Source organism: Neofelis nebulosa, chromosome 7 (genome assembly GCF_028018385.1).
Source record: "Neofelis nebulosa isolate mNeoNeb1 chromosome 7, mNeoNeb1.pri, whole genome shotgun sequence".
Taxonomy (NCBI): domain Eukaryota; kingdom Metazoa; phylum Chordata; class Mammalia; order Carnivora; family Felidae; genus Neofelis; species Neofelis nebulosa.
In genome coordinates this window covers 119387188-119413707 of record NC_080788.1, presented here as the reverse complement: position 1 = coordinate 119413707, position 26520 = coordinate 119387188, and the positions used below count along the sequence as shown (strand labels likewise).

Genomic DNA, 26520 nt, shown 5'->3' with positions numbered 1-26520 from the left:
ACTTGAACAGACATTCCTCCAAACAACATAGACAAAAGGCCAACAAGCATATAAAAAGATGTTCAAGGGGCACCTGGGTGGCTAAGTCAGTTACGCTTCCAACTTTGGCTCAGGTCATAAATTCACCGTTCATGAGTTCAAGCCCTGCATCGGGCTCTGTGTTGACAGCTCAGAGCCTGGAGCCTGCTTTGGATTCTGTGTCTCCCTCTCTCTGCCCCTCCCCGCTCACGCACACTCTCTTTCAAAAATAAATAAAACATTAAAAAATAGCTTTTGGGGTGCCTGGGTGGTGAAGTCAGTTGAGTGTCTGACTCTTGGTTTGGGCTCAGGTCATGATCTCACAGTTCATGAGTTCGAGCCCCACATTGGGCTCTGGGCTGAAGGCGCAGAGCCTGCTTGGGATTCTGTCTCTCCTTCTCTCTGTCCCTCCCTGCTTTTTTTTTTTAAGTATTTATTTATTTACTGGGAAACAGAAAGACAGAATGCAAGCAGGGGAGGGGCAGAGAGGAAGGGAGACACAGAATCTGAAGCAGGCTCCAGGCTCTAAGCTGTCAGCAGAGCCCGACACGGGGCTTGAACCCACGAAGTGCAGGATCATGACCTGGGCCGAAGTCGGACGCCCAACTGACTGAGCCACCTGGGTGCTCCTGACCCTCTCCCGCTTCTGCCCTCTCCCTGAAAAATAAACTTAAAAAAAAAAAAAAAAAAGATGTTCAAGATCACTAATCATTAGAGAAATACAAATCAAAACTACAATGAGGTATCATCTTATACCCATTAGGATGGCTACTAACAAAACAGTAACAAATATTAGGATGCAGAGAAACTGAAACCCTTGTGCACTATGGGTAGGAAGGTAAAATGGCATGGCATTTATAGACAAAAGATTAAAAACAGAAACATCATATGGTCCAGCAACCCTACTTCTGGGTATATATCCAAAATAATTGAAAGCAATATCTTAAAGAGATATTTGCACACCAGTGGTCACTGCAGCATTATTCACAATAGCCAAGGCAGAGCTACTCAAATGTCCATCAACAGATAAAGAAAATGTGGTACATATGTATAATGGAATATTATTCAGCCTTAAAAGAGAAGGAAATCTTGTCACATGTTAAAACATGGATGAAACTCTGAGGACATTATACTAAGTGAAACAAGTCACAAAAAGACAAATGTTGTACAATTCTACTTGTTGAAGTATCAAGTATCAACTCAAAAAAACAGAAAGCATAATTGCGATTGCCAGGCACTGGGGGAAGGGGGAAACGAGGAGTTGTTCTTCAGTGTGTAGAGTTTCAGTTTTACAAGTTGAAAAATTTGTAGAGCTCTGTTGTACCACAATGTGAGTACAGTTAACACTACTGAACGGGACACTTAAAAATGGCTAAGATAGTAAGTTTTAAATTTTGTTATATATTATTTACCACAACTTAAAAAAAAAAAAATGTTTTTGGGAGGGTGCCTGGGTGGCTCAGTTAGTTAAGTGTTCAACTCCTGCTCAGGTTGTGATCTCGTGGCTCATGAGTTCGAGCCCCACATTGGGCTCTGTGCTGACAGCTCCGAGCCTGGAGCCTATTTCAGATTGTGTCTCCCTCTCTCTCTCTCAAAAATAAACACAAAAAAATTTTTAAAAAAAATTTTAAAGACCTAAATAAATGTATGGATACGTTGTGTTCATGGATTGAAAGGCTCATGATTGTTTCTTTTCTTTAATTTTTTAATTCTTTATTTTTAATTATTTTTAATTTACATCCAAATTAGCATATAGTGCAACAATGATTTCAGGAGTAGATTCCTTAGTGCCCCTTACCCATTTAACCCATTCCCCTTCCCACAACCCCTCCAGTAACCCTCAGTTTGTTCTCCATATTTATGAGTCTCCTCTGTTTTGTCCCCCTCCCTGATTTTATATTATTTTTGTTTCCCTTCCCTTATGTTCATCTGTTTTGTCTCTTAAAGTCCTCATATGAGGGAAGTCATATGATTTTTGTCTTTCTCTGACAAATTTCACTTAGCACAATACCCTCCAGTTCCATCCACGTAGTTGCAAATGGCAAGATTTCATTCTTTTTGATTGCGAGTAATACTCCATTGTATATATATACCACATCTTCTTTATCCATTCATCCGTGGATGGACATTTGGGCTCTTTCCATACTTTGGCTATTGTTGATAGTGCTGCTATAAACATGGGGGTGCATGTGTCCCTTCGAAACAGCACACCTCTATCCCATGGATAAATGCCTACTGGTACAATTGTGGGTTGTAGGGTAGTTCTATTTTTAATTTTTTGAGGAACCTCTATATTGTTTTCCAGAGTGGCTGCACCAGCTTGCACTCCCATCTTTTTTTTTTTTTTTTAATTTTATTTTATTTATTTTGAGAGAGAGAGAAAGCGTGAGTGAGGGACGGGGTAGAGAGAGACAAAGAGAGAGAATCCCAAGCAGGATCTGTGCTGGGATCAAACCCATGAACCACAAGATCATGCCTGAGCCGAAGTCAGATACTTAACCAACTTAGTCACCCAGGCTCTCCAAGACTCATTACTGTTAAGGTGTCAATTATACCAACACCTCACTCCCGACTGATCTATAGATTCAATGTAATCTCAGTCAAAATTCCAGCAGGCTTTTTTTGTAGAAACGCTTGCAAAATCCATATAGGAATACAAAGGACCTATGCTATCTGAAACAACTTGCAAAGTTAGAGAACTAATGCTATTTGATTTCAAGACTTCTTATACAGTTACAATAATCAAGAAAATGTAGTGGCACAAAGACCGACAAACAGACCAACAGAACAGACCAGAAAGTCCAGAAATGAAAAGATACATATTTAGACAATTGATTTTTGCCAAAGGTACAAAGGCAATTTGGTGGAGAATTTTTCAACAAATGGTACTGAAACAATTGGAAATCCAAATGGAGAAAAATGAACTTTTTCCATATCTCATATGATGTACAAAAAAATTATACTATACAGACTTAAATATAAAACCTAAAACTGTCAAGTTTCCGGAAGAAAACATACAAACTTTTGAGAACCTGAGTTAAGCAAAGATGTTTTAGATATGACACCCAAAAAAAGGTCTACAAAGCAAAAAACTGATACAAAAGATTTCATCAGTATCTAAACCGACATAGTTCCACTTCTCAAAAAACACTGTTAAGAAAATAAAAACGGGGCGCCTGGGTGGCTCAGTCGGTTAAGCGGCTGACTTTGGCTCAGGTTGTGATCTCGCGGTCCGTGAGTTCGAGCCCCACGTCGGGCTCTGTGCTGACAGCTCGGAGCCTGGAGCCTGCTTCTGTTTCTGTGTCTCCCTCTCTCTCTGCCCCTCCCTCGTTCGCACTCTCTGCCTTTCAAAAATGAATAAATGTTAAAAAAAATTATAAAAAAAAAGAAAAGAAAGAAAAGAAAAGCACCTAGGTGGCTCAGTTGGCCACCAAGCATCCACCGAAGCATCCAACTTCAGCTCAAGTCATGATCTCATAGTTCCCTAAGTTTGAGCCTTGCTTTGGGCTCTCTGCTGTCAGTGAAGAGCCCACTTCAGAACCTCTGTCCCCCTCTCTGCCCCTCCCCCGCTTGCTCTCTCTCAAAAATAAGTATTTAAAAATAAAGAAAAGAAAAAGAAGCCAGACAAAAAAGTATGTACTGTATGATCTCATCTGTACAAAAGTCTAGGAAGTGAAAACTAGAGTATAGTGACAAAATTTGATCAGTACTTGCCTGGGGATGAGGAGTAGCTGCAGAGAGGCAAGAGGCAAAGACTGCAAAGGAACACGAGGAACTTTGAGGGTGATTAAGTTCATTGACTGTGGTGGTTGTTTCAAGGATACATCCACATGTCAAAACTTATCAAATCGCATACTTTAAATATGGGTAGTTTACTGAATGCCAATTATACTTCGATAAAGCTGTTCTAAAAAATAAAGGGTCTTTCTCAAAGAGATGTGTAGGTGCTTTCAAAGTGTTAAATAAGGAGAGTAACACTAGAACTACTAATAGATTTCCAAAATGAAAAATTTTCGCAGCTAAATATTAAGATGATGACTTAGCATTAATTAAAAAAAAAACACTTTTTTATTATGGAAAAAGTTAAAACAAATACTGTCAGAAATGTAAAATGAAGTTCCATGTGCCCTTCACTCAGCTTCAATTATTAACTCATGGCTAATCTTATTTCATCTATTTTCCCATACATCCTGCCCCTGTGTATGAGGCAAATTTGGATGCATCATTTCATTCAGAGGTATTTTAGCACAGACTTCTCAAAGATAAAGAACATATAGGCCTTTTGTGTGTGTAGCTTGGTAGGTCATTTCTATCTTTAAAAATAGACTTTACTCTTTAGAGCAATTTTAGGTTCACAGCAAAACTGAGCAGAAAGTACAGAGTTCATAGGGCCATTGGATGACTCAGTTGGCTAAACTTCTGACTCTTGATTTTGACTCAGGTCTATGATCTCACAGTTAGGGGATTGAGCCGCAGGTCGGCTCTGTGCTGACATCGTGGAGCCTGCTGGGAATTCTCCCTCTCCTTCTTTCTCTGTCCCTCCCCAACCAGCCCCCATGTGCCAGTGCACACATGCTCTCTCAAAATAAACATAAAAAAACAAAGTACAGAGTTTACATGTACCCCTTGCCCTCACACAGCCTTTCTACCCCATCAACATCCTATACCAGAGTGTACAATCAATGAATGTACATTAACATGTCACTATCACCCAAAGTCCATAGTTTACATTAAGGGTCAGTCTTGTGTCACACATTCCATTGCTTTTGAAAAATGTATAATAATATGTATCCACCATAGTATCATATAGAATAGTTTCACTGTCCTAAAAATCCTCTATATTCTGTTTATTTATCTTTCTCTCCCTACTACAACTCTGGGAAACCACTGACTTTTTTTTTTTTTTTTTTACCGCCTCCATAGTTTTGCCTTTAAAAGCTATTTTCGGGGGGCCTGGGTGGCTCAGTCAGTTAGGCGTCCGACTTCGGGTAAAGTCATGATCTCATGGTTCATGGGTTTGAGCCCTCCATTGGGCTCTGTCCTGACTGACAGCTCAGAGCCTAGATAGAGCCTGCTTCAGATTCTGTGTCTCCCTCTCTCTCTGCCCCTCCCTTGCTTGTGCTCTGTTTCTCCAAAATAAATAAGTGCTAAAAAAAAAAAATTTTAAAGCTATTTTTAAGGTTCAGAAAAACAAGTGCTATAGCCATTATAAATGCTTTCATTTCAGTGGCAGAGGGAAGGATTACTCACTATATAAATGTTGTAAGTGTCAGGGAGGGTGGGGTCCTTTGGGAAATGGTAAGTATGTGGGAAGTGAGTTCCTATGAAGCCAGATTCCCCACATCTCCTACACGATAAACTCAGGCTTTGTTTTAATTCCTTCTCCCTTCTCCTTACTTCAGAAAAGGATGCAAGTACAAGTCCAGCCACCCAAGGCATGCGAATCCTCAAACAGGGAGAATACTTCTCAAGCAGCAAAAACTGTGGAGGTATTTTTAATACAGTGTAGTGCTTGTTTTGTTTTGAACCTTGTTTTCTGTCTGCCTTTTTTTTTTTTTTTTAAGAGCGAGAGCATTTGCGCAAGCCAGCAGGGGAGAGGGGCCAAAGGAGAGAGGAAATCCCAAGCAGGCTCCAGGCTCAGCACAGAGCCCAACACAGGGCTCAATCCCATGACCCTGGGATCATGACCTGAGCCAAAATCAAGAGTCTTGGACACTCAACCAACTAAGGCACCCCTGCTTTTTTTTTCTTTAAGTTTTACTATTGTAATTAAAAGATTATACTTAGGGGGTGCCTGGGTGCTCAGTTGGTTGAGGATCCAACTTCAGCTCAGATCATGATCTCAGGGTACCTGGGTTCAAGCCCCATGTCGGGCTCTGTGCTGACAGATCAGAGCCTGGAACCTGTTTTGGATTCTGTGTCTCCCTCTCTCTCTGCCCCTTCCTGGCTTGTGTGCTCACTCACGTGCTCTCTCTCAAAAATAAATAAATCAACTTAAAAAAAAAAAAAGCCTACTATTAACCATTACCTTATACTACTGATATAAGGTACTACCTTATACTACCTTAACTACTGATTGGATAAACCAAAAAAAAAAAAAAAATCCTACTATTAACCATTACCTTATACTACTGATTGGATAAGCCGTAAGTAACACTATTGAAATTATCTGATTATTCTCACTGTTACACATAATGCTTCAACAAATATGCTTGTCTACATTTCTTGGCACTCTTATGGTAATATTTGTATAACATAAATTTCCAAAAGTGGAAATCCTAGGTCAAAATGTGTGTACATTTTTAGACTTAACTGCCAAATTATCTCCAAAAGGCCTATGTATTTGCAGACTCAATTGACAACTTGCTTCCAAATAAACAGAAACTAGGGCGCCTGGATGGCTTAATCTGGTAAGCATCCAACTTCGACTCAGGTCATGACCCTGCAGTTCATGAGTTCAAGCCCCATGTCAGGCTCTGTGCTGACAGCTCAGAGCCTGGAGCCTGCTTTAGATTCTGTGCCTCCCTGTCTCTCTGCCCCTCACCTGCTTGCATGCGGTCTCTCTCTCTCAAAAATAAACATCAAAAAAAATTAACCAAATAAACACAAATTAAACTCCCATGAGCAACACATGAGAATGCCTATCTCCCCATATCTTTAGTAGCAAGGAGTTTCTTTTATTTTTTTTTTTACATTATCTCTACCCCCAACATGGGGCTTGAACTTACAACCCAGGGTTGCATGCTCTACTCACTGAGACAGCAAGGCACCCCAGAGTGGGTTTCAATCCTTGCTCACTGATAGGTGAAAAATGAACAGTTTTCACTTCTGTGTTTCTTCTTATTATTAAGGTTGATCAACTGGTCTTTTCATATATTCACAGACATTAATATTTCTTCTTATATTAGCATTGTTCAAATCCTTTGGCCATGCTGTTACTGAATTGTTCATATTTCTTTTGACTTCATAAGAATTCTTTGTACATTAAGGTATAATGCATATATTATGCATATAATAATAATAATTTATTATTTGTCCAGTTTATTTTTTCTTTTTTTTTTGTTTGTTTCTATTTGTTTTGTTTTTGCCCAGTTTATTTTTTTACTTTATTCATGGCAGTTATTGCCACACTTAAGTTTATAATTTTATATTGTGGGGGCGCCTGGGTGGCTCAGTTGGTTAAGCATCGAACTTTGGCATAGGTCACAATCTCACAGTTCGAGAGTTCGAGCCTGCACTGGGCTCTGCACTGACAGCACAGAGCCTGCTTGGATCCTGTCTCCCTCTCTCTCCTATCCCTCTCAAAAATAAACATGAAGAGAAGAGAAGAGAAGAGAAGAGAAGAGAAGAGAAGAGAAGAGAAGAGAGAAATGAGGTTAGTTCTATCAGTCTATGATTTGCTAACAACTTAATAAAGTTCTTCGCATTTAATGTTTTGAATTAAAAAAAGATAATGCAGAAAACCTTTATTTTTAAAGACTAAACATGCTGTAATTTTATAAATTTAGCAACTGAAGGTATTGGACTCACATAAGTACACTTCAGCAATTGCTTTATATAGAGAATCATTATTGATCTTTCAATGGATTACTACTTTAAGGTTTCTATTTTATTTATTTCTATTTCATTTACAAAGGACTGACATTTTCTAGTGTAAATCAAAAAAGCTGTTGACAATTTATTTCTTTAAGGTCTAGAAAATTTAGGTCAGAATAAAGGAACATGAATAAAACTTCCAAAATCCCATTTATGAATCTTATCATTTTTCTCTGATGTCACTTTCCCTTCATTTCTTTACCTAAATAATTCGTTCTCAAACCCCAGACCGAAAGCACTGGCAAATTCTGAGAATGGATCAGAAATGCAAACTCTGTGACCCTATCTCAGACTTACAGAATCAGTAACTTTGGGGTTGGGAGTCAAATAATTTTTATTAACAGTTCTTCCAGAGGATTCCAATGCACAAGAAGGTTTGAAACTCCCTGCTCCAATATACATTTTAATTTTTTTTAATATTTTTTAATTTTATTTTTGAGACACAGAGAGAGCATGAGCAGGGGAGGGGCAGAGAGAAAGGGAGACACAGAATCCGAAGCAGGCTCCAGGTTCTGAGCTGTCAGCACAGAGCCAGATGCGGGGGCTCGAACTCTTGGAGTGTGAGATCATGACCTGAGCTGAAGTCGGATGCTCAACCGACTGAGCCACCCAGGCACCCCTCTAATATAATGTTTTAAAAAGGCTAATCAACAATATAAAAAAATCCTAGACTTACTCTAAAAAATTCTTCTATGTTTTAGAAAACTAAGGTCTCAGCTAATCCACATAAAAGATGTAAATCTACACCAACTCAAAACATGAATTTTCACTATTCTGAAGTTTATACTTTCAATTTCCTCTAGTTCCAGTATATTCCTGTCACATCAGATGAAATGGAGGCTTCTGGCAAAAAATGATGACAAGTCAAGGAAAAAGAGCTCTACTCATCAAAATTTTGCACCAGAAAAATAAAACATTACAAACTATTTTAACAGGTACAGTAAAAGTAAACCTAAGGATTATGACAGATCACAAACTACAGAAAAGGGCCCAAATAATGTTCTTGTTAGAGCTACTTTAATATCCAAACTATACAATACATTTAGGAAACCAAGAACTTCAACTATTTCACAACTTGTAAGCTTTGGCCTGTCAGAAATAGTTGACTCATTAGCTAGCTTCTAGTTAGAGGTGGTGAGTAAACTAATGGAAAAAAAAGTAAAAACTTTTGATAGAATGCCACCTCTAAGTAAGCAAGGCACACTTTCTTGAGGGAAAAAGAATAAAATGAATTCTCCACATAGCTCCTGTGACATACCAAACTATTTTTTTTTAATGTTTATTTACTTATTGAGAGAGGGAGGGAGAAAAGAGAGAGAGAGAAGGGCAGAGAGAAAGGGAGAGAGAATCCCAAGCAGGCTCCATGTTTACAGTACGGCTGACAGCGCCAGTGCAGGGCTTGAGCCTGCGAACCAGGAGACCCTGGGATCACGACCTGAGCCGAAATCAAGAGTCAGACGCTCAACAGACTGAGCCACCCAGGCACCCCAAAACTTACTATTTTTTAAGGAAAATTTTCTAAAATGCATTGTAAACATTTCAGTCTTTTAAACTGGAGACTGACAAACATACCTCGAGGGCATAATGTAATATATGGCGATCAATACAGGCGCTTTCAAAGACCCAATGCTAGCATGCTGTTTTAGTTTCTTTTACATCAGTTGCTCCAACTCTCCTACTACTCTTACTCACTCATCACAGAGAACCTTGAATGCTTCTCCCCTTTCCATAGATATTCCTCAAATAGCACACTGTCCTTTTGCAACTTTTCTTCACATTCAAAAACTTCTTTTAAAAATAATTTTCTAGGGGCGCCTGGGTGGCGCAGTCGGTTGAGCGTCCGACTTCAGCCAGGTCACGATCTCGCGGTCCGTGGGTTCGGGCCCCGCGTCGGGCTCTGGGCTGATGGCTCAGAGCCTGGAGCCTGTTTCCCATTCTGTGTCTCCCTCTCTCTCTGCCCCTCCCCCGTTCATGCTCTGTCTCTCTCTGTCCCAAAAATAAATAAAAAACGTTGAAAAAAAAAATTAAAAAAAAAAAATAATTTTCTAGGGTCGTCTGGGTGGCTCAGTCAGTTAAGCGTACGACTTTGGCTCAGGTCATGATCTCATGGCTCGTGAGTTCGAGCCCCACGTTGGGCTCTGTGCCGACAGCTCAAGAGCTGGAGCCTGCTTCAGATTCTGTGTCTCCCTTTCACTCTGCCCCTCCCACACTCATACTCTGTCTCTCTCTCTCTCCCTCAAAAATAAACATTAAAAAAAAAATTTTTTTAAAGACAACTAGTAGAAAAATGGGCAAAGAACATAAACAGGCAATTCGCAGAAGAGGAAATGCAAATGGCCAATAAGCATAAGGAAAAAAGTTCCACCTTATTAGAAACTAGGAAAATACAATTAAAGTAACCTGAGGAGTCATTTCAAACCCATCCACACAAAGTCAGACAATACCAAAAACTGGCCAGGATATAAAAGAATGAAAACTGCTGTATGCTCTTGATATATAACCACTTCAGAAAACATACTGGCAAACTCTAATACAGTGTAAGATCCATATACCCAATCATAGTGATTATCATTGAGAAGCTCTTACATGTGCAGAAGGATTAATGAATAAGAGTATCATTGCAACACTGCTGGTTACTGTGAAAAATTGGAAACTATTAAATATTTATAAACAAAAACTAGATCATTTTTATATGTTCACAAAATAAATAAAAATCGAATGAACTAGAGCTTTATGCATCTATATATACATAAATTCCCAAAACAGGTCTCTTCTGCAACATGTACTTATGCATTTCAAAAATGTGGGAATTTTCTTCTACAACTTTCACATACACACATATATTTCATACACAGTTTTAAAACCTGCAAAGTGGTGATATGTTAAATATCGCTTATGTTCATAAATATAGTAAGCATGACAAACACTAAATTCAGGATAGCAACTAAAGGCCAGGAAAATAAGAAGGGGAATATGGGAGAGAGGCTCCAATTTTATCTTTAATTTCTTTCTGTTATATAATTAGACCACCTGTCCAAATTAATTGCAAATTTTGTTTAGTTTGGTGAGGATTTCATTTCATGTACGATCAATATATAACAGAAACAGAAAAACCTTAGTGAAAATACTCTTCAAAATTAACAAAGTATACAAAGCAAACATGACAAGACATTAAAGTTTAATAAAATTGGGTGGTAGGTAAATGGGTACTTATTACATTATTTGTCATACTTCCTGCATACGCTTAAAATATTTCATATTAAAAATTTCAGAAATAAATATTTGGATTAAAACAAGACCACAATTTTTCAGCTCTCTTGACTAATCTCATCAAACTCTAACTCCCTTCACTGTGAATGAGATTACCCATAGCGGACAAAAGGAAAACCTCTTTTCTGGGCTAAGGCAGCCCATCCTCTATCTGCTAAGGATGGAGGAATGAAGTCATGGGCAACATTTTGTTTCTGGAAAGACAGAAATGTTTTAAATGTTATCTTCTACTTGAACACTAACGATATACCCTTGCAATTATACTTGAAGTTACACAACAAAGTCATATAACTGAGTAAGACTGGGTTAATCAGCTCCAAATGATTTTAATTTCATTATACTTCTCATAGGGTAATCACCTTGATCTTATTTTCTCAGGACTGTCCCAGTTTTAAAACTGAAAGCCCTGTATTCCAGGGACCTCTCGGTCCTGGGCATACCAGGACAGTTGGCCACCCTAACTCCTGGTCACAACAAAATTAGGAGAGAGAATTTATCTAATAAACCATCTTAATTATACAGATGGGGAAAATGAGGTACTAAGAAATTAAGTGAATTAAACCAACTTACAAACAGCTGTTTCAAATTACACCTGGATGAGCGTTCTTTCCTTTAAAGGGCCTATTTATAGGTCACTCAGCCACAACCGCTAATTGCCAATTCATCACTATTCCTGAATCCTCATAGGTCCCCCAAACCCAAAGGATTGCCCCATAAGTTCAAGACTACAGATGCTCCTGACGTTGGAGGAAGAGATGGAGTAAAGGAATAGAAGTCCATTTTTTACACTGATATCTGAATAAATTCTGTAAGAAAGTTACTTTCCTTCTAGTTTCAAAAATATGTTTAAATGAATGTTCATTTATTTTTATAATATTTAAAATAACCTGTATGCACACTCTAGGGGATATATTGTCATAGATAAGCACCTTAACAGAACATTTTAATAGCACTTTAATTCAGAGGCCCTAAATACATGGCCCTAAAACTAAATAATGTTTGTGACAGTATCTAGCACAGGGTCTAACTCACTGAAGACATTCAATATGTTAGTTTCCTTTCCTGAGCAGCATGGTAAGACTGAAACTTTCCACATCTCTCAATTTCCTTGTGATTCTTCTAAACTAGCCACTGAGCAAATAAAGAAATAAGCCTGATAAGGACTTTTGATGCCTGCAGAGGCTTGTCTTCATGTGCTTGTATCTAACAAATCCACTCTCCAAGAGGGGAAATAAAAGAGCTGCTTTCAATTAATCCACAAAAACAGTCATCTACATTTAATTTAAATTTGGACTTACCCCCATTTTTTCATAACCAACCAAAGCATGTACACAATGGCTTCTTTATAGCAAAAAAAAACAAAACAAAAAAAAACAAACTTAACAATGAGATTCTTTTCCTTTTTGGTTTTGTTTTGTTTCAAGTACACTGGTGCAAAATGAATACACAAGACTTCGTATTTTCCTTCCCCAGAATTTTTTCATACAATATCTCCTTTTAGTATTGTAACATTTTCCTGGGGTAAGAGATAGTTGTAAGAACAGAAAGAACACTGGAGGAAGCTTGACATTAGAAAGCACAGTTTTATGTACCAGGTTTGTCCTATAATTTTCTATGTGATCTTGGACAAGCATTTAAACTGCAAAATGGGAATAATACCTATCCCATGGTAACTGGAAAGTATGAGAATGTATACAGAAGATATTTGTAAGCTGCAGAAGACATTTTTAAGAAGATAAACAAAAGATAAACTTATTTGATATCCCCTAATCAATGGCAGGGTTAAAATTAAATAAATCAGGCCTGGTTTTCTAGGCAGTGGTCCCCTAAAAGATCTGGAAGGTACCATTGACAACATTAGCACTAAGACTTGCTAAAATTACACGAGTACATGTAATTATCAATAAAAATCCCATGTCAACTGTAACTCCTCTACAGCGCCCTTTATTTCAATTTATCAATCACTAAGGTATAAAACAAGGCAGACAAAAAATATATATATATATACCATGAAAGCCCCACAAAACCTGAGTGTGAGGGATGTAAGTAATAGTGCATTAACAATGGAGAGCTAACTATGTGCCAAGCACCATTCCCACCACAGCTGGGGATACAGGGTTACACAGTAAAGGGAGGCAGATAAACACATTAACAAGTTAGTAGACAGTATGGTAGAAATGCTGATATGTGCTATGCACAAGTAAAGCATGGAAGGGTATAAGGGGTAGTAGGGTGGGGAAGGGGAGTAGAGGAAGGAAAGGCCTCACTGATAGGGTGACTCATGAGGTGACCTAAATAAAGCAAGTGAAGAAAGCCATCTGAGAAGAATGGGAGAATAATCCAGGACCCAGAGATAGAAATGAGGAAGCAGTGAGTAAGGGAGAGGTTAATAAGAGATAAGATAGAGATGGGGGCAGAGGAGAAGAATCCGGTCAAGACCTCAGACCTGATTTTTTGAGATGAGATACCTTTGGAAGGTTTGGAACAAATAGGTGACATATAACTGTGTTGTTGTTGTTTTTCCCCAAAATTTGTTAGTGGTGGAATCTTTTGTTCAAATGGATCCACAGAAGATCAATATGTAAAAAGATACAGTAGGAGCTGCTCTAGTTAAGGAAGGGGTACCCAGAAACTAAGTTGGGACTGTCCCCATTTTCCCTCTCCCTACTCTGAAGTAACAGTTTTACAAAGTCTGTGGCATTGAAACTACCAAGGAACTTCATAATCTAGTCTCATGCTAACTTTTCAAAAATCTATTCCGGGGAGGGGCGCCTGGGTGGCTCAGTCAGTTAAGCGTCCGACTTCGGCTCAGGTCATGATCTCGCAGTTGGTGAGTTCGAGCCCCGCGTCAGGCTCTGTGCTGACAGCTCAGAGCCTGGCACCTGTTCCAGATTCTGTCTCCCCTTCTCTCTGTCCCTCTTTGGCTCATGCTCTGTCTCTGTCTCTCTCAAAAATAAATAAACATTAAAAAAAATTTTTTTTGGTTTAAATCCATTCCAGGGAAATAGCAAAAAGGAGCATATCGAGCTGCTGTTACAAACACGTTTCCACAAAAACCAGTCTTTGTAACACCCATTATCAACCAAGAACTGAGGTAAAAACTCTTCTCTCCCTTCCTTCACACACCCCTCGGACTACATACTACCCTTTACAGCTTGTGTTCCCTTTTAGGGCTTCCCCTGATAATTATTTTAACTTGATCTCACTTGATTAAAAATGTTCTGGCAGTACAGTGTGACCTGCCTCTGATGACATATCTCTGGATACAGCTTCCCTGTCTATTTATATTTTAGGAAAATTCTTCCTCCGCTAGTGTTATTTCTTCTATCAGTGGTGATAGAAGTTTGCTCTACTCTAATCCTACCCATTCATCAAAGAATATTTTGTGAAGCCTTCCTCCTCACATTTTGACCCTTAATTGGAATCCTAAATCTTAGTGTGAAGGGCACTTCCAGGCCATCTAGTTAGTGCTCTAGCTCATTGCTCATTCCACAGACTAACTCTCTGCAGATGTGGTTGGTAGTTTTCCAGCCTTCTCTGGAACTGCTTTTAGTGACAAACACACAATAAGCCACAAGGCAGTCCGCACCCTTTCAGATGTACAACAAATTATGAGATAATTCTTTTTTATTGACCCAGAACTTGTTTCCTTCCACCACTGGTTCTGCTCTCTGGTTCTAACAGGGGAAAGTCTGATCCCACCCCACCCGACCTGACCCCTCACAGCCTGCATAGCTTATAGTTGGCCTTCTATGTTCCCCCATTCTGGCTCCATCTCTAAAAATCCTACCAATTTCCCAGCTATCTCACAGTCCATCTGTGGGATCTACATTCAATCTGTAATGATTAGCTAACAGAGTTGCAGGCAGGTTGGACATCTGTGTCTCATAACACTAATTACACCCCTTTCTTGATTCTCTCCTTTGAACTCTTTTTTTTAATGTTTCTGTTTATTTTTGAGAGAGAGAGAGAGCAAGCATGAGCAAGGAGGGGCAGAGAGAGGGAGATACAGAATCTGAAGTAGGTTCCAGGCTCCAAGCTGTCACCGCAGAGCCCAACTTGGGGCTCAAACCCATGAACTGTGAGATCATGACCTGAGCCAAAGAAGGATGCTTAACCAACTAAGCCACCCAGATGCCCCTCCTTTGAACTCTCTTAGGATTTCTACACTCAGTCTTGCATTCATCACTGTGCATTCTCCCAATGAGCATTTACTGGGCACTGTCAGGAACCATGCCAGGTACTGAAAAAATAAAAGTAAATAAAATGTACTCGGCCCATGGAAGAGTAAGAGTAAGTTAATGTAAAATAACAAATAGCTGGGGAAGTTGGAGAGGCTTTCATAGAGGAGGCGATATCTGAGGCAGGGAGAAACTATATTAACACCTACGTCTCACACAGCCTTGTGTCCCCAGCACTAAATGGTACAATGCTTTGCCCTCAGTTGAAGTTCAGCTAACAGGTAAATTTGATAAAGCAGAGAAAGCTTGCTCAGTCCCCTCAGCCTCTCTTGGAAATGAGGGAAGGAGGTCACTGAATCCATAGTCTGGCAAGGGCAGTTTCAGGGGTTGACACTGTACCTGGCTACGTACAGTATTGCTCAGGTGGTTGTCCTCGGACATCTGTGCATTCTGGAAGTAAGACAAGGGTGCAGGTAACTCTGTCATTGGAGCAAGCGTATAGAAATACTTTTTCACAGAAAACAAAACCTCTTGGGGTTCTGAAAAAGGAAAAAGAAAACAATCCTTTGTGCATTACAATTATACTTTTATTTTCAAACACTTCCATAAATTACATTCAGCCAAAACAAACCTTTCTTTCATGTGTTCTCCTCCAAGCCAAGCTTTCTAAGGACCTCTCAGGCTGCTGTCATTTGCAGGCTCCCGGATCAGGTCTGAAATAGGATTTTACCAGGTCACCCAGAGTTGATCAAACCCTTGTAAATCTATTCACATGAATCAAACACTTATAATACCAATTTGTAAACCAGAAATGTATTAATCTGCCATCAACTTCAAGTGACAAACTTTTGTCAGTTTGGTAATGAGAAAATCTACTTGAGAAACCAAGTATTTTCAATCACAAATCTATCTAATGATTTCAGATTTAGAGCAAAGGGACCTAAATGATATTAAAGAATGTTCTCTTCAACATTCCTTTTCCTATGATGACTAATCCAAATTAACCTTTCTATCTCTGTAAAATTGTCTAGTGCTTTTAATTTTGCAAAATTCTCTTTGTCGTCTCATTTATCCTTACCACAATGCCCCCGAGCCAGGGGAAGCAGGTAACATACCCATTTTACAAAAGCAGAAGAGGACCTAAGTTCAGCGACTTGCTTAAAATCGCACAACTGGGCAGACCAGGACAAAAATCACAGACTCCTAACTCCCAGCCTTAGGTCTCTCCTTTGCATCCTGGCCCAGCCTTATTTACACATTCCATTCGGTCTCCCAGAGTTCACCCTGGGGGAAGGGGGGGCGGGGACACATTCCCACTTGCCTGTCTGCCTTAATTTCCATCAGCCAATATTTTTATTTCAACTTCCCTTTTCATAGAAAGTCTTCAGAAATACAGAAGGAAAAAAAATCTGTTTGTATACCTAAGCAGTATTCTCATTTACACACCGTAAGACATTACCACTTACACACTCACATGAAAGTATTTTGTCAATGTCCAGTTTCATTTTCACTTTCAACTTGGGTATCCTCTACCCTGTAAATACTCTTCTTTTTACATTCTAGTGATTTTTCATCAAAAACACCGAAGGCAGATTAAAAACACACACTCAGAAAGTAATTTTCTCCTCTAGTACTGAGTTCAAATGAACCCTTAATTACCTATACCTAGATCATTTAAATCATGACATATTTTTAATCAAGGTATGCTTCCCTCCTATCCTACATACTTTTATATACCATGCCAACCTTTGTCCTCCCTTCCAGCTTCAGCCCATGGTTAGCTGACATGAAATCAGGGGATTGGAAATTAATATTAACTAAATAAGACATAACTAATGTAAATTTGTTTTAAAAATAAAGTTAATTAAACATACAAATAGAGACAACAGTCACCTTTATGGTGGTTATTTACTCAAAGTGGATATTTGGGAAGCTTTTGCGAGTATTGGTAATGTTTTGTTTCTTGATCTGGGTGCTAGTTACACAGGGATTTCAGTCTGTGAAAACGCACTCACCTCTGTACCTATGATGTGTGCACATTTCTATATGCTTCAATTTAAAAATTCAGAGATTTTTGTGGAAGTAAACCTACATTTATGGTTATTCATACCACTGTTCCTGTCTCTTAAAACGAATAAAATTAAGACTTGGCAACATGTATGTTAGCTTACCTAAAAGAGAGCTGCATGCCAATAGAACAGATATATTTTTTTATAAGTCCAATAAACACTCAAAGTAAATATTCTGATCTATGCTTCTAAGATTTTTTAAAGTTGACTATCTCATTGAAATTTTAACATTAATGTAGCATTAATGATCAGCAAACAGAGCACATATTATCCCCTTCTTTCCCACAAAAACATCCAGTATAGTACCTATCACCTCAGCTAACCCAGAAATGCCAGAGGATGGCAAACAGAAAAAGCTACAAGTTGGTCACTTCCACCGATTGCCTGCTATACCAGATCATTTGAAGTATAGCTCTATTACAGAAAAACCTTCAGAAATCTGTCATTAATATTCTCATATAATCCCTCAGAAACAAAATAACAAATAAATAAGAGAGTGTTAGCCAAATGAAACAAGCAAAATACAAGAAGGGGCCATGCGGGCAAAAATAAATAAAAAGTAAGTAAAGTATATTACCAGATAAAATAGGAAAAGAAAAGTGATTGTCTATTTACTAAATAGTAGTTTACTGGCTTTTTTTTTTTTTTTTTAACGTTCATTTTTTTATTTTGAGAGAGAGAGCCACGAGCGGGGGAAAAAGGCAGAGAGCAAGCTCTCGCTGTCAGCACAGAGCCCAACTGGGGCTCAAACTCACTAACTGTGAGATCACGAGAGGAGCTGAAATCAAGAGTCAGATGCTTAACTGAGCCACCGAGGCACCCCTACTGGCTATCTATTTACACCAAAACTCAGAGACCAGACACTGAGGGGATTTACTTAATTGCATTCACTTCATCCACTTTACATATGAAAGCCATGTGGCACACAGAAGTCTACTAACTTGCACAAGGTCACATCCAGTAAGCAAAGGAGCAAAGCAACGGCTCACATACTACATTATGTTGCCTCTGTGTAACAAACTCCATCCCTGCCCTTTGGGAGTTTACAATAAGCATTAAGTTACATTATGAAACAAAAAAAGTTATAGTGAGCTGATTTTTATTACTACTAGAACTGCTGCTTAGAAGTAAATGAGATCTTTTAAAAAAACCTAGTAAATGAGATCTTAAACTTCGATGACTGATCTAACTCTAAATTAAAAATTGAAGTGTCAGAAGTTTTCCCAATATATACTCCTAGTATTTGTATCTGGTCATTTTAACTTTAGTAGTTTCTACTAGTAGCTTTAGGTTTATAGGATCTGTTCAGGTATTACAAGAAACCACACAAACTGATTATCACACTGGAGATTTCTCAGACAAGTCTTGTGAGAAGCATCAATAATGTGGTAGTCACTTTGGCATATCCCAATATCACTTTCAAAGGCACATCCTGTATTTACATGTGAAAAATTAAGGGTCAGGAAAGGTGAAAGAATTTGCCAGTGCATGATTATGGGGCAAGAAACACCGGTTCCAGAACCCAAGTATTCTGATGCCCAGCCCAGGTCTTTTCCACTTCACTTAGAGAAAGCTCATGCTTCCACTGATGCTTTGAAGATCACAAAGCTACAGGGTGACCCTTCTTGGAAGGGCTGCTCTTTACATGGAGCTCAGCAGGAAGCACAGGCGAGCACCAGCCTGGCCTGGTGAACAAACAAACATTGTTGGTACAAAGAAAGGCACAGGCAAAGCCTGATTTGATTCTGGTCCAGTAACAGCTGAAAACAATTGAGTACTACATGAAGAAGGCCAATAACCCAACTGTCCAACTGTCCAACTGTCCAGGCAGTGTGGCAAAGGACACTACTTGATTTTATAACATTCTTAGCATTCTTGCCCTGAGAACCAAAAAAACAAAACAAAACAAAAAAACAAACAACCCCCCCCCCCCCCAAAAGATAGCTGTTGGGAAGTGAAGATCTTGTGACCCGAACTGCAAGGGGACGGAAGTAGATTTTGCTGTTTTCTCTCTCTGGCCACCTGCTAAAGATTTTCTGAGACTGACAGAGCACAACACTTGAATTCACTGCCATCCATTTCCTTTTTCTCAAGACACCTGCTCAATCAAATAAAAGGAAAAAGAAATCCTTCTCTGATGGGCAACTAAAATTTCCATTATACACAATGATACTAAAAAACCCCAGAAGAATACAAATAATCTCAAAGCTTACATATGCTGAACAAAAGTCCATCTAATCAGAAAACCTATCCATCAGCACTTCAAAAAGTATCATAAGAGCAAAGGTTTAGAATCCCCAAAATAAGTTTATTAAAAGTCCCATTTAAGGAAGCACCAACAGAAACATACATTTCTGTCTCTCACTCCATCTCAAGGTAACAACTAAACCTCAAACTCTTACAGTAAGCTTACTTAGTTACTGATATTTCTTTCTTCACTGTCAGAGATAAACGTAAAAATTTGTGTGTGTGTGTTTTTTTTTTAAGTTTATTTATTTATTTATTTGGGGAGAGTGTGCACATACACAAGCTGGGGAAGGAGCAGAGAGAGAGGGAGAGAGAGAATTCCAAGCAGGCTCCCACAGCCTGACTCCAGACTTGGACCCACAAACCTTGAGATCATGACCTGAGCCAAAATCAAGAGTTGGACGCTTAACAGACCAAGCTACCCAGGCACTCCAACAAAATCTGTATTCCACATAAACAAACATCTCCGTGAAACTTATCACGATCTTGTCCAGCACAAAGAGTTGGTGGTTTAATGACTCTAGTCAATTGACTAGTTTCTTCTTCACTTAGAAAACCACCATAAATAGGGGCGTCTGGGTGGCTCAGTTGGTTTAGCATCCAACTTCAGCACAGGTCATGATCTCACAGTTCATGAGTTCCAGCCCTGCATCTGGTTCTGCGCTGACAGTGAAGAGCCTGCTTCAGATTATGTCTCCCTCCCTCCTTCTGCCCTTCCGCTGCTTGCACTCTCTCTCAAAAATAAATAAACATTAAAAAAAAAAACAAAAAAAACCCACCAAAAGTATTTTTTTAAGTACCTTTGTATCGTGATGCTAAGAAGTTTTTAAGTGCCAAATGAGACTGTGATTTATTTTCCACAAAAGTTATTTATCAGCTTTGATGTTAGTTTGACAGCTTCTTCCTGGACAGGCCGCCCAAGTTCTGATTATATGGATGGGCTGGGAGAGCCTCTATTTGAGTTTTCAAAACCTCACATCCAACAATAAATGTAACCAATCTCCAAACTGCATTCATAATTAAAGTTAATAAAAATAATTTGAAATTAACTTAAAACTTCAGGAATATACACTGGAAAGACTCTGAATTTTAAGAGACTGGGAGCAAACAATTTCCTCAGTCTTACAAGAGGCTTTGTGAAGGTGGTAGACTCCAAAAAGAGCAAGGATAGTGATATATCTATTTGGTGATTTTTTTCCCTCCTCCGTCCCACTCTACTTCTGTGAGCCATCTGTGGTAGATTAGATTATTATTCAGCAAATATTCACTCCCTCCCCAGCATCTCCCAGGGAAAAATAGACTTCCCCACGCCCGGGATATCGAGCTAGGCTCTGTGACTTGCTTTGGCGTCAAGGTGGGTGCAGCCTACTAGCCACCCTGTGCCTTTGTGCACAATCATCTAACTTGCTTTGGTCAAAGGGATCTCAGCAGATGTGACAGAAGCAGACTGCTGAATTTTGCTTGTGGAGTTGGTCTTCTTTTGCTTCTGCTGTTGCCTTGAGAAGAGCTTACCATGGGTAGCCACTGCCCCTTCAGCCTGGGCCCCAGAATAAGACATGCAAAGCAGACCTACCCTAGCTGATCCACAGTCCTGCAACTTGAGGCAAATATGGAGTCAAATACTCTAAGGCACTGGGTTTTGGGGAGGTCTGTTATGTAGAGTTACTATAATTGTTTTTAAATAATAATGGTTACATGTGCTCAGAAGATGCACTGAAAACGAAAAAAGACTTAACAAATCCGGGATTCTGTATCTGAAACCCTTAAGACTAAATGTGTTTGGAATTCGTATTTTTCTCAGATTTTATAAAGGTAGTACAATGCAAATACTGTATGTTTTTAATGCTCCCTCAAAGTCTTAGAACCGCAAAATAAACACATTAATAAATATATAGTGAGGGGCGCTTGCGTGGCTCAGTCAGTTAAGTGTTCAACTTCAGCTCACGTCATGACCTCACAGCTTGTGAGTTTGAGCCCAGCGTTGGGCTCTATGCTGACAGCTCAAAGCCTGGAGCCTGCTTTGGATTCTGTGACTCCCTCTCTCTCTGCCCCTCCCCTGCTCACGCTCTGTCTCTGTCTCTCAAAAAATAAATAAATGTTAAAAAAAATTTTTTTTAATATATATATTATATAGTGAAACATATAAGTAGTCTTAAATTACAACAATAGGTTCAGGTTTGATTTTTCTATCAAATGAATGACACAAAGCCTTTTGGTTTTTTCAGGGGCTTTTGGATTTCATAATTGTGGATATGGGACTATGGTCTTACATTATCAATATTTGTAATCATTTTAAAGAATCTTTCCCCAAGAAACCTTTACTTTCAGTAACTCTACATGGAAGGTATGATTACTCCCAGTTTGTCTCAAATCCATTGTGGAAATGGGTTGAATACAAGTAATCTTTAATGAAAACATGACCACTCACATCTAACTAATTTGTAAATCAGTGGTTATACTCAGCAATCCTTGCATTCTCTTTTGCTTTACATCAATTTAAGGAACTGTATGGGGCAGTGTGAAAACCAAACATTAATACCCTTTAATCAACACACACTGTCAGGGTTTCTTCTACAAAACCAGACATTGTGATAGGTGTTGGGGATGCTACCAAATCAGATAATGCTTCTGTTTCCTTAAGGAGCTAACTCGCTAGAGGAGAAGTCAGACAAGAATATTTTTATATTAATTACATGTTGAAATAAAAACTTTTAGATGTACTAGGTTACATAAAATAGACTATTAAAATTAATTTTATCTATTTCCTTCTACCTTTATAAAACTTGTTCATTAAAAAGTTTTAGGGGGTGGGGCGCCTGGGTGGCTCAGTCGGTTAAGCATCCGACTTCAGCTCAGGTCACGATCGCACAGTCCGTGAGTTCGAGCCCCGCGTCGGGCTCTGGGCTGATGGCTCAGAGCCTGGAGCCTGCTTCCGATTCTGTGTCTCCCTCTCTCTCTGCCCCTCCCCCGTTCATGCTCTGTCTCTCTCTGTCTCAAAAATAAATAAACGTTAAAAAAAAAAAAAAAAAAAAAAAGTTTTAGGGGAGAGGCGCCTGGATGGCTCAGGGGGTTAAGCGTCTGACTCTTGATTTCAGTCCATTTCATGATCTCAGCTTGTAAGATCAAGCGCAGAGCCTGCTGGGGATTCTCTCTTTCCCTCTCTCTGCCCCTCTCTGCCAATAAACAAACTTTTAAAAAAAGTTTTCAATTAACATTTGTACCTCATACTGTTTCTACCAGACAGTGCTGCTCTAAATCTTCAGTTCCTTCTGCTATACCAGGCCAGATACTGAAAGTTCCTAACAGCCTTCTCCTTCCCGAAGCTTCTCTCCCTTCCTCAGCCTTTGTGACACTGAACTCTGGAGGTTCTCCTCCCGCCACTCATTCTCCTCAGGTGGTTCCTCGCCCTTCTTCCACTCCTTCATTCTAAGTGTTCCTAGGGTCTGCGTGGGCCTCCTTGTCCCCTTCCTTTCATTAGGCATTGCTCCAACATCAATTAGAAAGTCTATTTCAGTGACTCTCATATTTACAGCTCCAGGTCTGTCCATGGGACATCTTCACCTGCTGGCACTTCCTAAGTGATACTTCCAAACCACTTCCTCATGTTCCTCTCTAAACTAGTTCTTTGTTCCTAACTTCCTTATTTCTGCAATCATTTCCCCCTTTCTCCAAACTTAAAACCTCCTACTCAACTTTATATTTTATTCCTTCTCTACTGGATGCCATGTCCTGTTCATGTTTTTCCTCCTTTCTAAGCCCCTGTCATCACCAAAGATCAAACTCCCATCATATCTCACCTGAATTATGCAAAAGTCACCTCAATTCTCTTATCCATTCTAGCCCCCACTATTAGATTAATGTGCCTAAAGTTCTGACCATAACAGTGTCACTCGTAAAACACATTCCAAATCTGCCTAACATCACATGAAGAGTCAGTATTAAAGGTCTTTGAAAGGTTTTTCAGAATATACCATAAAGAAGTCTCTCCCTATAATCTTCAATAATATTAGTGGGAGAGGCACCTGGGTGGCTCAGTCGGTTGGGCATCCGACTTTGGCTCAGGTCATGATCTCACAGTCTATGAGTTTGAACCCTACATCGGGCTCCAGGGCCTAGAGCTTGCTTCAGATTCTGTGTCTCCCTCTCTCTCTGCCCCTTCCCCACTCACGCTCTGTCTCTCTCTGTCTCTCAAAAAATGAATAAACGTTAAAAAAAAAAAAAAATTTTTTTTTTTTTTTTTTTTTAAATAATATTAGTGGGGCACCTAGGTGGCTCAGTTGGTTAAGCGTCCGACTTCGGCTCAGGTCACGATCTCAACAGTTTGTGAGTTCGAGCCCCGAGTCGGGCTCTGTGCTGATAGCTCAGAGCCTGGAGCCTACTTCAGACTCTGTGTCTCCCCCTCTCTCTACCCCTCCCCTGCTCACGCTCTGTGTCTATCTCTCAATAATAAATAAATGTTAAAAAAAATTTTAATAAAATAATATTAGTGGGAAAGCAGGAGCAGAGGAAGCCTGGATCTGAGAGGAACAGGATCACATAAGCTTTGGTAACATATGTTGTACTTTCCTGCTAGGGTGGTTCTCAGAGACCAACTTCAATCTTCAGTTTCCCCTAAATGAAAATCCTTGCAGCAGTCTAGGACAGTTACAGCCATTAACTTAAAATTCAGCAAAAATCACATCCATTCAAAGAAAGTATACCTAGGACCATGCCACTTCTATTATCTACTGGGCGAGGGTAGGGGGATAATCCATGCACTCAATATATATGATCTTTTTCTCATTGTTAAGGGTTTATTATTAAATGGGGGTGGGGGGGCTTAAGTTGGTTGAACTCTGCAAATGAGTTAAGGAGAAATGAAACAAACAGGCTTTTCTGCAGGTGACCGAAATTAGCCGAATGCAACAAGCTCCAATCTACTTTGCTGTTTTATTCTCCTTCATAACAGTTATTTTAATGGTCAGAGTGGGTCACTAGAGGCTTAAGATCCAGAGAATCCCTGTTTGTGATACACCCTGATTATAATACCCTTCCCACTTTAACTCCAGGAGTGAAAACCTTTCCCTTTCCACTGTTTAAAAAAAAAACCTCAAATAACAAGACTCCCTAACCAGATGTGATTTCTACTTGCCTGAAACTTCAGAGAATGTTACAAGCTTTACAGCGTGCTCTGTCATATAGTTATATATGCCACAGTTATTTGCATCTTATCCTTATCTCCCAAAGTCCTGAATACTGTATTAATCTTGCCCAAAGCAGGCAAGTAGTGCTTTTAAAATTATTATTCAACTGCTCTCTTACAATAAAAAAATATTTATTTGAAAAGAATCCGAACGGGAACAAAACGTAAATATCCAAGACACATGCAAAGCAATATCATGCCTCGCGAAGGTTCCAACCAAGGCAAAAGCATCAGACCCTGTTTTCCTCCTCGAGCGTCAGACACAAGGAACTTAGCCCTGAGTGCCACTCGCTTCCCCAGACAAGGACACACTCAGGGTATGAGGCGCGGAGTTTCACTAGTTGCTCAACCAGACCGGGGGCAAGGAGCTTCCTCTTTCTCCTGCTCCACTCCAGTCAAGACCGGCAATCCCGGCCCAGGGCACCTGCGCCCTGAAACGTCTTCGGGAAACCAGCACTTCCTGAACAAATCTACGGAGGGGAATCTCTTCAACCTGACCGCGCGCTGAGCCGGGAGCAGGAGAAACGGGCCGCCCCTCCTCGTTCCCCACTCGGGGTTCCTCGGTCCCCGCTCGGCCGCGCCCCGTTCCTCATCCTCGAGGACACCGACTCCACGGCCCGGGCAGCGACACAGGGCCGGGCCCTGCCCGCGACCGCCCGTGTCTGCACCGTGTGAGGGGCTCCTTCCCTTCTCCCCTAAGTCCCCATCACGCACCTACTCTTCTCTCGCCGCCGACACCGGCCCCTGGCAGGGGAGGCTCCTTCCCGAGCAGCCGCTGTTTTGTTTCCGATGTGAAATCGCAGCCTCTGGAGCTGCTCGGCCTAGGCCCCGCCCAAAAGGCTTCACTGGCGTCGTCATTTCCGGCTCTGGCGTCGTTGGCGGCCAGCCGGGGGAGGGGCGGGACCTGTAAGGGCAAGAGGAGGGCCCACCGGTGCAGGGGCGGGGCCTAGAGAAAGAGGGTGGGGCTTCCGGTAGCGCGAGCGCAGATTGCGGGCCAAACCCTGCGCTCCAGCCGGCCCAGGGAACTAGAGGAACCCGCCCAGAGTGCTAGCTTGAGTCTGAGATTGATTGTCAGGGATTCGAGGCTGCTCTTGAGCTGAGGATCAACGTTTCTACCTCACCTGGGCCCAGCGGGTGCTTCTTCTGGCCTACAAGTGATGGCAACTTAAATCTAACGTTTCTTTCATTTAGCTATAGTACCTATTTATAGTGTTTCTCAATGCGAATCAGCTGCACCAAAGTCAAGAGGATACTAATTAAAATTGTAAATATCTGTGCCCTCCACACCCTACCCAATGAATCAAAACTTACGGGAGGAGGGGGGTGGAACCTGAAAAACTGCATTTTAAACAAACATAGCCGGGTAGTACCTGGGTGGCTCAGTAGGTTAAGGGCGGCGGACTTCGGCTCAGGTCATGATCTTGTGGCTGGCGAGTTGAAGCCCCGCCTCAGGCTCTGTGCTGGCAGCTCAGAGCCTGCAGCCCGCTTGGGATTGTTTCTTTCTCTCTCTCTCTCTGCCCCTAGCCACTCCCACCCCCCCGCCCCCGCTCACACTCTGCCTCTCTGTCTCTCAAAAGTAAATAAACATTAAAAAAAAAAAAAAAAATTAAACAGCCCGGGATTCTTAAGCTCCAAGGTTAAAATCCAGTCTTCTTAGATAATAGGCTTCCAGAGAGCATAAAATGTGTCTATTTTTGAAATGCCCAGAGTATTTCATACACAGTGAATTGCTCAGCGGTCACTTAATTTCCGCGTCTGCCAGCTTTTCGTCCGAATTGCAATAAAGATAGTACCAATAACTAACTCCTTAAGTAGTATGGCATACTCAGACACTCATCTGAAAGCTGAGAGTAAAACTAGTACTACCATGTAAAACCAAAGGTGAAGAATAGAGAAATGCTCAAATTCACAGGTAATCTGAAAACTGACAATGAAATCAATGATGCATGGCATCTGG

General features: G+C 40.3%; 1 protein-coding gene across 3 annotated transcripts in view; it reads right to left on the bottom strand.

Annotated features, from left to right (window-relative positions):
• The window catches only part of PSEN1 (presenilin 1), a 73228-nt gene extending 47806 nt beyond the window's left edge, over positions 1 to 25422 (bottom strand). The window contains exons 1-3 of one of the 3 annotated variants that reach the window (XM_058739580.1): positions 25278 to 25422; positions 15697 to 15778; positions 15465 to 15604 (exon numbers count right to left, since the gene is read on the bottom strand). In XM_058739580.1, the coding sequence (XP_058595563.1) occupies positions 15465 to 15551 (87 nt within the window). In that variant the 5' untranslated portion in view covers positions 15552 to 15604; positions 15697 to 15778; positions 25278 to 25422. The remainder of the gene's footprint in view (positions 1 to 15464; positions 15605 to 15696; positions 15779 to 25277) is intronic. The other 2 variants (XM_058739582.1, XM_058739581.1) reach the window with 2 other exon arrangements.
• Positions 25423 to 26520: the final 1098 nt, after the last annotated feature.